Source organism: Fukomys damarensis, unplaced genomic scaffold, assembly GCF_012274545.1.
Source record: "Fukomys damarensis isolate Sample0158 unplaced genomic scaffold, DMR_v1.0_HiC HiC_scaffold_34, whole genome shotgun sequence".
NCBI classification, from domain to species: domain Eukaryota; kingdom Metazoa; phylum Chordata; class Mammalia; order Rodentia; family Bathyergidae; genus Fukomys; species Fukomys damarensis.
Genome location: NW_022900946.1, coordinates 20,196,161 through 20,208,865, shown reverse-complemented (window position 1 = coordinate 20,208,865; position 12,705 = coordinate 20,196,161). Strand labels below are relative to the sequence as shown.

The 12,705-nt window shown below is 48.5% G+C and overlaps 1 protein-coding gene across 1 annotated transcript in view; it reads left to right on the top strand.

The window, feature by feature from the left end:
* Window positions 1–8,837, top strand: part of LOC104876226 (polycystin-1-like) — a 9,953-nt gene extending 1,116 nt beyond the window's left edge. The window contains exons 2-12 of the mRNA XM_033758547.1: window positions 7–112; window positions 1,098–1,229; window positions 1,335–1,614; window positions 2,560–2,730; window positions 2,848–2,991; window positions 3,087–3,297; window positions 3,403–3,529; window positions 5,650–5,766; window positions 6,770–6,894; window positions 7,847–7,941; window positions 8,507–8,837. Of these exons, the coding sequence (XP_033614438.1) occupies window positions 7–112; window positions 1,098–1,229; window positions 1,335–1,614; window positions 2,560–2,730; window positions 2,848–2,991; window positions 3,087–3,297; window positions 3,403–3,529; window positions 5,650–5,766; window positions 6,770–6,894; window positions 7,847–7,941; window positions 8,507–8,556 (1,558 nt within the window). The 3' untranslated portion in view covers window positions 8,557–8,837. The remainder of the gene's footprint in view (window positions 1–6; window positions 113–1,097; window positions 1,230–1,334; window positions 1,615–2,559; window positions 2,731–2,847; window positions 2,992–3,086; window positions 3,298–3,402; window positions 3,530–5,649; window positions 5,767–6,769; window positions 6,895–7,846; window positions 7,942–8,506) is intronic.
* Window positions 8,838–12,705: the final 3,868 nt, after the last annotated feature.

The following is a 12,705-nucleotide window of genomic DNA, read 5'->3' as shown; positions in this document are numbered from 1 at the left end:
GAACAGTGCTGGCCGGGCCAACCTCAGCCTGAGAGTGACAGCAGAGGAACCCATCCATGGCCTCCGTGCTACGCCTGTTCCGGAGGCCCGGGTACTACAGGGTGCCCTAGTGGTGAGTGTGGCCTGTGACCCGACCTCCCCTGTCCCCAGGAAAGATATGCATAGAGGGAGCCCCTTGGCCAGTGTAGAAGCTCCGTGGTTAGATGGGGGTGGGCACAGGGGTCAGCACAATGTTTTGTCAGGAAGCTCAGACTATGGAGCAATTTCTGTCTCTCTCTCCGCCCCTCCCCACCCTTCCTCTTCCCTCTCCCCTCGTTTTATGGTGCTAGGGTTTCAACCCGGGTCTTATTGTTGCTAGACAAGTGCTCTACCACGGAGGCACACCCCAGTCCTACTTAGTAATTTAATTTCTACATTACTAAAAGGTCACAGCCAGAGCCTGCTTTATAAACCCTTCTTTCCCTTCTCACATTTGAAGAAGCAGGTTGTAAAAAGCAAAAACAGGTTGTCACATTTGGCTCCCTCCCTCCACAGCCCCCATGAGTCAGGTGTGTTTTGGGCCCTCTGCAATCCTCCCATCTGCCTGATGCATGTGCCTGTTGAGGTGGGATTTGAAGCCCTCATGCAAAGCTGCTGGCCCCCCAGTGCCTCATCCTAGGCATGCCCACCCTCTGCACCAGTGGTCCTCTCTGATAGTCCTGCCATAACTGTGCAGCGTCTCCTGGTTTCCCCTGGACACACCTGGTCTGTCAGCTGACATTGGTCGCCCAAGGCCATGTGGCCCAGTGAGATTTGTGCACCTTTCTACATGGCACCGGGCTGTCCACTTAGGGGGCTCCAGCAGGATGGCGAGTTGATGAGGACTCGCAGACAGGTTGACTCTGTTGCTAATGCTAAGCCTACTTTACAGGTGGGGAGTTAAGGTGTGACCATGGGTGTCTTGGGAGTTGAAGCTCAGCCAGTGAACCCCCCCACCCGTCCTCTCTGTCCATCAGGCATAGAATTCTCTAGCCGTCCAAGGGGAAGCATGTGCAGGTGGGCAGATGGGGGCTGAGACCAGAATCACAACTTTGGGCAATGCCATGTCCTTTCCACAGCGGTACAGCCCTGTGGTGGAGGCTGGCTCCGATGTGGTCTTTCGGTGGACCATTGATGATAAGCAGTCCCTGACTTTCCACAATGTTGTCTTCAATGTCATCTACCAGAGTGCTGCCATCTTCAAGCTCTCAGTAGGTGGGGGCAGGCAGATGAGGTCTTGGGGTTTTTGGGATATCTGTGCTTATCTTTGCCTTTTGTTCTGCTTTTGCCCTCACTGCCTCTCCCCTGTCTTGCAGCGCTGGGCTGCACGTACCTTTAGCAATAAGACTCTGGTGCTGGATGAGACTACCACATCCACAGGCAGCTCAGACATGCGACTAGTGCTGCGGCGCGGAGTGCTGCGGGATGGTGAGGGCTACACCTTCACGCTCACCGTGCTGGGCCACTCGGGAGAGGAGCAGGGCTGTGCCTCCATCCGCCTCTCGCCCAACCGCCCCCCACTGGGGGGTGCGTGTCGCCTCTTCCCACTGGATGCAGTGCGCGCCCTCATCACCAAAGTGCACTTTGAATGTGTGGGTGAGTATGGGCCTGTAGGGGGAGAGCTGGCAGGGGCCGGGGCCATGCTGCAGCCATGCTTCCATCCACAGGCTGGCGGGATGCAGAGGACGCAAGTGCTCCGCTAGTGTATGCCCTGCTGCTGCAGCGCTGTCACCAGGGCCACTGTGAGGAGTTCTGTATCTACAAGGGTTGTCTCTCCACCTGTGCGGCTGTGCTGGGCCCTGGGGGTGGGGATGAGGCCCCTTTTTATTTTTTACCTTGAGACAAGGTCTTGCCAAATTTCCCAAGCTGTCCTTGAACTTTTGATCCTCTTGCCTTAGCTTCCCTCAGTGCTGGGATCACAGGTGTGTGCCGTCATACCTGGCAATTATCCATTTTCTCCCCTCCCTCCTTCCTTCCCTCCCTCATCTCTCTTTCCCTCCCTCCCTCCCTTCCTTTTTGGATTATCCATTTTTCAAAACTCAACATGGGTCAGCCAGGTGTGGTGACTCATTCCTGTAATCCTAGCATTCTGGAAGCTGAGGAGGATCACAAATTCAAGACAGCCTAGGCTACACAATGAGTTTGAGGCTAGCCTGAGTTACACAGCAGCGCCTTGTCTCAAACAAAACAAGTGAAGGTACCCCCAGGAGGCCACCCAACTTTAGGGCTGGTAGTTTGTTGGTGGCAGAGTTCTAGATAGGTGGTCCTTGTCCCTGGCTGTGATGCACTTTTCATCCCATAGTGTCTGGGAGGCTGAGGTCTGCATTCTGGTCACCTGCCAACCGCACACCTTGGTAACCCAGAGCTCCTCCTGTGGAAACTGGATTGATGTTTATGTAACAAGTGGGGGAAACAAATTTGTATCCAGAACTATGCAGCACAAGGACTTCCGGTGCTTGTTGAAGACCACAGAAGAAATAACTTGCCTGGTGTTGGCGGTGGGGGGCTCCACACCTAGAGTTCCTCCTCTTCAACCCCCAGGTACCACAGCCCACGTGGGCATCATGCTGTATGGAGCAGATAGCCGGAGTGGCCACCGACACCTGGACGGGGACAGGGCCTTTCATCGCAACAGCCTGGACATCTTCCGGATTGCCACCCCACACAGCCTGGGCAACGTGTGGAAGATCCGTGTGTGGCACGACAACAAAGGTCTGGGCAAGTGTTACTATTGCTGCTGCTCCTGCACCCTGCTGATACCCCAGCCCCCGTGTCGTCCCTCCATCCCCTTCCAGCACCCTGGTCCTCACCCCACTACCGCCTCCACAGGGCTCAGCCCCGCCTGGTTTCTGCAGCACATCATCGTCAGGGACCTGCAGAGTGCCCGCAGTACCTTCTTCTTGGTCAATGACTGGCTGTCTGTGGAGACGGAGGCCAATGGTGGCCTAGTGGAGAAGGAAGTGCTGGCTGCAAGTAAGGCCCAGTCCTGGCAGGGAGCAGGCAGGGAGGATGTGTTGGCGGCTACCTCAGTCTGGACCCCCTGCAGCCTCTTCCCGCCCTCCTTTTAGGTGATGCAGCCCTGTGGCAATTCCAGCGCCTCCTAGTGGCAGAGCTGCAACGTGGTTTCTTTGATAAGCACATCTGGCTCTCCCTATGGGACCAGCCAGCTCGGAGTCGCTTTACTCGTGTCCAGAGGGCCACCTGCTGTGTCCTCCTCATCTGCCTCTTCCTGGGTGCTAATGCTGTGTGGTATGGAGTCGTGGGAGATGCCACCTACAGGTGGGTGCCTGTGGGATCAAGGTGGTCTCCTCTTGCCCAACTCTTCCTGCCCCCTACCCCCAGCCCCCAGCCTAACCTGGCCTGCCTCTGTCTCCTGCCGTGCAGTGTGGGGCCCGTGTCCCATCTGATCCCACCAAGTGTTGATACAGTTGCCACTGGCCTGGTGTCCAGTGTGGTTGTCTATCCCGTCTACTTGGCCGTCCTGTTCCTCTTCCGGATGTCCCGGAGCAAGGTGAGTTAGGGCTGGGATTGGAGCACGGGCCTTGTCACTCTGCTGATGGCTGTGCTGTTTGGCATTGTAGCCCAAGGGGAAAATCAACAAACCAAAAGCTGGTTCTTTGAAAAGATTCACAAAATTGGCAAAGCTTTGGCTAGATTGAGAAAACTCAGATTTTCAAATTCATAAATGAGGGTCGAGGATATAGCTCAGCAGCACAGTGCCTGCCTGGCAAGCGCAAGGCCCTGAGTTCAATTCCTGGTACTAAAAAGAACCCATAAATGAGTGGGGACATCATTACCAACATTAAACCAACGGGCCAGGAGGGTATAGAAGGAAATCTCGCAAGCAACTCTGTGCCATTGTGTTAGATAATTTAGAAGAAATGGACACAAACCATCAAGACCAACTCAAGAGCTGGACAATCTGATATTCAGAGCAAGTAAAGAGATTGAGTTGGTAATATAAAAACCCCCCACAAAGAAACCAGGCGCAGACAGCTTCACTGGTGAATTAAACAGTTACAGATTAAGGATCGTCCTTCACAAAGTCTTCTGGCATGTACAAGGGTAGGTGCCTGTAATCCCAGCACTCTGGGAGGCTGATGCAGGAGGATTGCAAATTGAGTCCAGTTTAGGCAATTTTTAACTTGTGCGACTCAAAACTTTTCACAAATATAATTTTTTTTCTTTTCTTTTTCTTTTGTACCAGGTATCAAACTCGGGTCCTTGCACTTGTGAGGCAGGCGGTGGAACCACTGAGCTAAAATCCCTGGCCCTTCCTTTTTTTTCTCTCTCTCTCAATACCAGGGATTGAACTCAGGACCTTGAACTTGGAAGGCAGGCATGGTGCCATTTAACTAAATCCCTGGCCCTGGCCCTTTTTTTCTTTGCTTTTTTGAGGCAAGGTCTCACTATGTAGCCTAGGCTGGCCTCAAACTCATGGCAATCCTCCTGCCTCAGAGGCCCTTCCTTTTTTCTCTCTCTCTCAATACCAGGGATTGAACTCAGGACCTTGAACTTGGAAGGCAGGCATGGTGCCATTTAACTAAATCCCTGGCCCTGGCCCTTTTTTTCTTTGCTTTTTTGAGGCAAGGTCTCACTATGTAGCCTAGGCTGGCCTCAAACTCATGGCAATCCTCCTGCCTCAGCCTCCCAAGTAATAGGATTACAGGTGTGCCACCATGCCCAGCCATAAAATTTTTTACATTTTAGAATCGGCTGGGAATGTAGCTCAGTATGAAGGCCCTGGGTTCAATCCCCAGTACTGCAAAAAAGAAATACAAGTATACAAGAGGAAGGAACTTTTCCTAATTCTTCCATGAGGTCAGTACTATCCTAACCCCAAAGCTCAACAAGGACATCATAAGAAAAAGAAATATACATGCCCAAGCCAGGCATGGTGAGTCACACCTGTACCACATAGACCCTATCAAAAAATATGTGTATGTATATATGTGTTTGTCTACAATATATATATGTATATATAAACATTATATACACACATGTGTATCTTAAGTCCTCTACATTTCATTAACAAATCAAGTCCTGCAGCATTAAGAAAGAATTTTCCAGCGTGACCAAGGGGATTGGGCTGGGGATGTAGCTCAGCGGTCCTGCGCCAGCCTGGTGAGTACAAGGTCTTGAGTTCGATCCCTAGTACCAAAAAAAAAAGAGGGATTTAGCCTAGGAATCCAGTAGACTCTGAGGCATATGCCTTTTTGCATTTACGTTTAAAATCAAAGGTTCATTTCTTATTTTTCTTCTGTAGTCTCGGGGACTTGCACATACTAGGCAAGTGCTCTAGTATTGAGCTATATCACTGTTCTCGTTGCAGAAAGGATCATTTCTTTAGTTGCACAGCCACTCAGGAACAGTGTGAGGAGTACAATAAATACTCCATGGTAGGGCACTTGCCTGGCATGCAAGAGGTCCCGGGTTCAGTCCCCAGTAACACTCACAAAACAAGTGACAAGTGGTGAGGCTACCATGCTAGCACAGGTCTGGAATGTGCCCATCAGCCGAGGGCATTGTCAGTGCTGGTCCAGGCCGTCGTGCCTACTCACTAGGTCGTTTCTCATGCTTCCCTGAGCAGGGCCAGCTGCCTCCCACTGACCCACCTTGTTCTCCCAGCAGGTGGCTGGTGGCCCAAACCCCAGCCCTACAAGGCAGCGGGCACTGGAGCTGGACAGCTGCCTGGACTCGTCTCTTCTGGACAGCTCCTTCCTCACATTCTCGGGCCTCCGCACTGAGGTGAGGGCGCTGCAAGCTGAGGCTGCTTCTTTGGCACATTCTGGGAGGAGCGAGGAACTGTCCTGATGCCCCTTTTACAGAAGATGAGACTGAGGCCTAGCATAGAGGTTCGTCTGTGTTCCTCAGGACCAGATGTGTAGCAGATGCAAGTGACGGGATGTGGGTCCAGGTCCCCGAGCTCCGAGCGCAGCCTCAGGGACCGCACTTCTTCCCTCCTGAGCCCCTGCAACTCCATCCAGCTCAGTTCTCACACCACCTCCCCACGGGGCCACAGCGGAGCGCTCGCTCAGACCCTCGAGGCCATCCGCACTGGCGATGCCATTTGTCTTCTGGACTGTGCAGTCGAGGGCTCTCATGAGCACACCTTAGGGTGACAGCTCCGCAGGGTGACTCACAGAACCCAGGAGGAGACACTGTCACCTTTACTGGTTATGACAACGGACCCAAGTCAGGAGCAGCCATGCAGGTGAGCTGCACAGGGCAACCCTTGTAGCTGTGCCCACCCAGCGCTGCCTGAAGCACAGGCCAGGGGCTCCAGACTCAGGGCTTTCACACTATTTTGACCTCAGCCCGTGGCAAGAAACACTGCCTGTCCCCCGGCCCTGAGTGCATGTGCACACACATGCACACACACACACACACACACACACACAGAGTTTACAGAGCAAAGCTGCTGAGGAAACTGCCTGAGTTGAGTAAAATAAGAAAAGCAGCTCAGCAGTGGTGTGTAGACCTGGCAGGTCCCAGAGCCCACCCTGTCCTTCCGTAGCCACACAGCCTCCTGCACTTGGTTTCACCTCAATTTTATGAGTGTTCCCCACTAAGCTGTGTCCCCAGCTCCGTTTCTTTTAGAGAGAGAGAAAGACAGAGGGACGTCTTGTTACGTTGCCCAGGCTGGGTTGGAACCTCTTATGTGATCCTCCTACTTCTGCCTCCTGGGTAGCCAGGGTTACAGGCATGGACCCCTGCACACAGCTTGATTTCGGCCTTTCACCTCATGCAGGCTCCCTGCCCAGCCACCAGCAGGACCCTTTTAGGACGCAACCCAGACCAAGCCAGTCCTCCATTCCCACGCCTTCCCAGGGTTCTCATCTTTCTTGGAGTTCAGTTGAACACTTTCGTGTGCAGGTAAGGTAGCACTCACTTTCTGTGCGGACCTAGAGATTCCACTCCAGGACCTGAATAAATATTTAGAACCATGTTCTAAGGGGGCCCTTTTTACCTCTTCAGGTGAGGCAATTCTGGCTCAAAGAGGTGGTGCCACTTGCCCAAGGACACACAGCTGGGAAGTGTCAGAGTCCACGGCTATCTGATTCTTTTTTCTTTTTTTGTACTGGGAATTGAACTTGGGACCTTGCACTTGCGAGGCAGGCTACGGAACCACTGAGCTAAAACCCCAGCTCTGGGGTGTTCTGGTCCTGAGGCTCTCGGGCTTTGGTGGGGACCAGGGCCCTTCTCGCCTACTGTGCTCATCGCTGGGGCTGTTTTGGAGGGAGCATTCCTGTACTCTAAGGGCTCTGCCTTAAGTGGGCTGTGCTTTCGTCCAGGACTGGCAATCTCAGGCAGACAGCCCCCATGTAGCCTCCTTGGTTGTCTAGGGCGGCTGTTGTTCTTCTCAGCCTTGAGGTCAGGATGGACTTGCCCTGCTGTGCAAGTGCAGGCACCAGGGAGAAGAAGGCAGCCAAGCAGTGTCAGATGCTGCCTGGCTGTGCTGGTGGAGGGAGGTGTGAGGCTGGCATGGTGGGCACCATTGGCGCTGTCCGCAGTCCCCAACAGTTCCGTTCACCCAAGAAGTCCTTGCTGCTCAGAGGCATGGCAGGCTTGTCTGCTGAGGAGGGCCAGGCCCTGATCAGGGAAGGGCCCAAGCAAAGAGAGACTGAGTCACTTTGGCCCCTGTGATGGCTGCAGGCCAGTTGTACCCTCTGCTCCCCTCGCTGCTCACATGTAGGTCTTCAAATTGGCTTCGTGTGCACAGCTGTATGGGAATGGGGCTGGCAGCCATGTGAGAAGCGCCCTGATGCCAGGCCTGTCCCCGGCCTTGAGGGTGTGCTATGCATTTCACTCTGCTTGACAAACTCAGCCCCTTTCTGCAACTGGAGAAGTGCAGGTGCCTCCACGAGAGAGCTCGCTCAGGGCACGCAGGGAGACGATGCCCCGACTCAGACTGGGACTCAGGTACGTGGGGCTCCAAGGCCACCTTGTTCTAACCTGACCTGCAGAAGACTACAGCTTGTGGCTGCGAGACAAATGGTCCCTGGGGCTGTCAGGGCGGGCCACGGAATCACAGCGTGGGGCTTTTTCCCAGAGCCACAGCTGAAGGCTGGCTCTCCCCCGGGGACCTTGTCTCCCGGTCGGTCAGATCATCCGATTAGACACTACTCCTTTCCCAGAAGCCACCGCATGTTTCCCAGGGGTCACCTGGCTGCCCCTCGTCCCCATTCTCTCCGCCATGGTCGGGTTGGCTCTGAGCAGAGCTGCTTCTGGCCTCACAGGAGGGCTGGGACAGCTCCCACCTGGCCTGGTGCCGCTCGCTGCTCCAGCTTTTCTCCCTTGCTGTGCCTGCAAGGTCCTGGCCCAGTGGGTTTGTCTCTGTCCCCTTCCCCGTTTTCCCTTGCTGAGCCCTCAGCGCTTGGATCCCAAGTTCGAGGCCCGGGGTCCCAGCTAGGGCATTGGATGCATTTACGTTTTGTGAAGATGAGTGATTACTGGATTACTAATAACCAGTGATCTCCCCGTCTAGGACTGAACTGTGCACGCAGAGGCCCTGTCCGGTTCTACTCATTGCTATAGCCCAGGTCCTAGCACAGGACCCCATACACAGTATGCACCTCATAAATGTTTACTTGTTGACTGACACTTCTCAGAGGCTCTGAAAGGTGGGGAGGTGGCCACAGAACAGAAGTGAGAGAAGAAGTGAGCCTGCCAGGGGCCTGGCCAGACAGCAGCACAGACAGAGAAAAGGCACTGAATGAGGACCACTCAGCTGCCAGGGGCCTCCCTCTTGTTTGCCAAAGATTAAAACTAGACCTGTATCTCTCACCGTGCACTAAAGTCAAAATGGATTAAAGATTAAATATTAAAGCAGAAACACTAAACTGGCTGGAAGTGAGGTTAGGTAGAACTCTTGGAGACATTAAACCTCAGTTGCCCATAAACTAGCACAAACAATCGACAAGTCTTATTAAAAAGCTTCTACACAGCAAGAGAAGCCACCAACAGTGTGAAGAGACAAACCACAATGTGGGGAAAAATTTTTACCAGTCTTCCTCAGACAAAGGTTTACTACATAGAATATATAAATAACTTTAAAAATTAGACCTCCCAAATTTAAGAACCCAATCCAAAAATGGGCATCTGAAATGAACAGACATTTCTCAGGCAAAGAAATAGAAATAGCACATAAACGTTTATCAAAAAAAGTTCAACATCACTGGTCGTTTGAGAGATGCAAATGAAAACAACTCTGAGATTCCACCTCACCCCACAAAGAATGGCTGCTATCATGAAATCAACCAATAACAAATGCTGGCGGAGTGGTGGGGAAAGAGAACAGTGCTCCACTGCTGGTGGTGCAATTACTGTGGAAATCAATACAAGATACCTCAAAGAACTAGGATTGGAGGTCCCATTTGACCCAGCTATTTCCCTGCTGGGGATCTTCCCCAAACAAAAGAATCACACCACAGTGATATATGTGCACCCATGTTCATAGCAGCACAATTTGTAATAGCTAAAACCTGAAAGCAGCCCAACTGCCTATCAACAGGAGACTGGATAAAGAAAATGTGGGTTTTTATGAAATGAAGTACTACTCAGCCATAAAGAACGAGAAACTAGAGACATTTATAGCAGAATGGACGCACATTGAGGCGATATGCTTAAGTGAAATAAATAGGACACATGTAAATACCAAATAGTTTCTCTAGTGTGAAAAACAAAGTAAATAAGTACTAAAAGGTACAATAGGAAGAAAAGGTACAAAGGGGAAGTGGGAGGAGTAGGGAAAAAGAAGGGAAGGAAATTAATAAGAGAAAATGAAAAAATGGAAACAGTCTTTGTAGAAAGGGAGGGGTGGAGGGATTGAAGGGAGGGCAGGGGAATGGGGAAAAAATGAGAACGAAGATGGATTATGTAAAGGTGCATATTTCCAATGATGAATGTCATTATATTGTATACCTTAAATGTACCAATAAAATTAATTAAAAAATAACCAAACTCAAGTTCAGAGGAGAAAAATGTAAAAACAAAACCAAAACAAAAAAAAAAGACTATACTATATAGGGCAGTGATGGCCAACCTTTTAGAGCTTTCAATGATACAAATAGCCTGCTGTGGCATACATGTCCCTGGTTCACCACTACTGCTATAGGGCATAAGAGATATGTTGGACACTGTCAAAAAGTGTATAATCAGTAGCTGGGCATTTGGTGGCACATGCTCATCAAAGGTGAGGCAGGAGGATTTCAAGTTCAAGATCATCCTGGGCAACCTAGCAAGACCCAGTGTTAAAAAATTAAAAGGCTGGCAGTCATAGCTCTGCTGGGTACCTTTCCAAAAAGAATTAAAAGAATCATATCACAGTGACATATGCGCACCTATGTTTATAGCAGCACAGTTTGTAATAGCTAAAACTTGGAAACAGCCCATTTGCCCATCATTTGGAAACTAGATAAAGATGACATGGTTTTTCTATAAAATGGAATACTACTCAGCCATAAAGAATGAGAAATTAGAGTCATTCATAGGAAAATGGATACATTTTGAGGATATACTCCTAAGTGAAATAAATAAGACACACGTGTAAATACCAAATAGTTTCTCTGGTGTGATTCAACTATAATAGTACCTAAGATCCTAATGAGATAGTTGACAATGTGAAATAGGAAGAAAAGGGCTAAAGGTGTAGGGAAAGTGGGAAGTGTTAGGGAAGGGGAATAAGAGAAAAGAAAAAAATGTGAGAAAATGAAAAATGGAATTAAAGTGTTTGTGAATGGGGAGGGGAGGAGGGGGTGAAGGGAGGGCAGGGACAAGGGGGAAAAAATGAGAATCAAGACCTGTCATGTAAAGGCACAAGATCCCATAATGAATGTAACTATTATATACCTAGAATGTACCAATAAACTAAAAAAAAAAAAAAAATGCTGAAAGAAGCATACCTCAGTAGTAGAACACCTCTGGATTCAATTCAGAATGCAAAGAGAAGGTGTACAATCAGAAAAAGGGTAGGGGGAATGGAGCAAGAGCCACATTGAAATGAACAATGGCTAAGAATATTCCAAATCTGATTAGAGTCAATGTACTCCAAGAAGGATAAACACAACACACATACAGACACATAAGCCAGAAAACCTTAAAATTAAGCTTAGAAAATAAGCATTTCTTTCCACAGGAAAAATGGTAAAATCAAAGGCTAGCTCTAGACAGGCACTATAAATACCAGAAGACAGAGAACACACTGAAAACAATGACCTATTGAAGATACTGAAAGAAAGCAATGTCAGCCTGGAATGCTATACTCACTAAAAATATTTTTCAAGAATGAAGACAACACAAATGTGTTCTCAGAAACAGGTTCAAAGAATTTTTATCAACAGACTTGCGCTGGAAGAATACCTTGACAAAGTTTTCAGACTGAGGATATATTTCCAAATGGAAGCAAAGAACTATAGGAAGGAATGAAGAACATCAGGAAGAATAAATATATGAGCAAACATTTAAAAATACCAATTTAGCACTGAAATAATGCCGTGTTAATCTCTGACATAAACACACAGCAGTAAAAGATGTATGACCATATCAGAGTGTGGGAAGGGACAGAGACTGCCCTGTGAGTCTTCCACTGATAGATGCAAGTAAATCACTATGTAACTGAAATCTCTTGGATAATCATTAAGAATAACTAAAGATGAATAAATAAAAAACTAAGAGATTAAAACAATGGAATGAAAAAGTACTTCACTATCCAAATGAAGCCAGAAAAGGGAATAAAACAACAAAAGAACTGATGGAACAAACAAAAAACAAACAGCAAGATGGTAGAACTAAGCTGAATATTTCAGAAATCAATTAAATGTAAGTGGATTAAATACGTCAATGAAAATATAAAAGCTTCCACACTGAATAAAACTTACTAATACTCTGTTTAAAGAAGCGTATTTAAAACAAGGCTGCCATTAGATTGAAAAAAAGAATTTTAAAAGCAGTACCACACACAGATGAATGTCAGAAAACTGGAATAGCCTTATTACTTCAGACAAAACTGATGTTAAGCCGGGTGTGGTGGTGCATGCCTGGAATCCCAGCACTCAGGAGGCTGAGGCAGGAGGATCTCTGTGAGTTCGAGACCAGCCTGGGCTATACAGTGAGTTGCAGATCAGTTTCAACTACATAGTGAGACACTGTCTCAAAAAACCAAAACCAAAACCAAAAAAATGATGTTAAGGTAATTCATTACCAGAGGAAAAAAGGACATAATTATAACAATCAGTTTGATGAGAAGATACAATACTCAGAATTGGTATGCACCTTAAAATATAAAAAGCAAAAACAGGTAGAGGTTTAGCTCAATAGTATAGTGGTGGCCTAACATGTGAGATCACGGGTCAATCCCCTGCACTGCAAAAAGACAAGCCCCCCAAAAAATTTTTTTAAAACAAAAACATAGCTAGAAAGAGGAACAGATCAATCCCCAATCATAGTTGAAGATACATGGAAAATTTTAAGTAGATTTAGCAAGGTCACTGGATAAAAAGGTCAATAAATATGCTTATATTTCTACATAGGATCAACAAAAGCACACACACACACACACACACACACACCAAAAAAAAAAAAAAAAAAAATCCTAAAGGTAAATCTAAGAAAACCTGTGTAAGACCTCTATGCTAGCAAAAAATAAAATGTCACTGAAACAAAGCCCTAAATGGAGCAATAAGACAT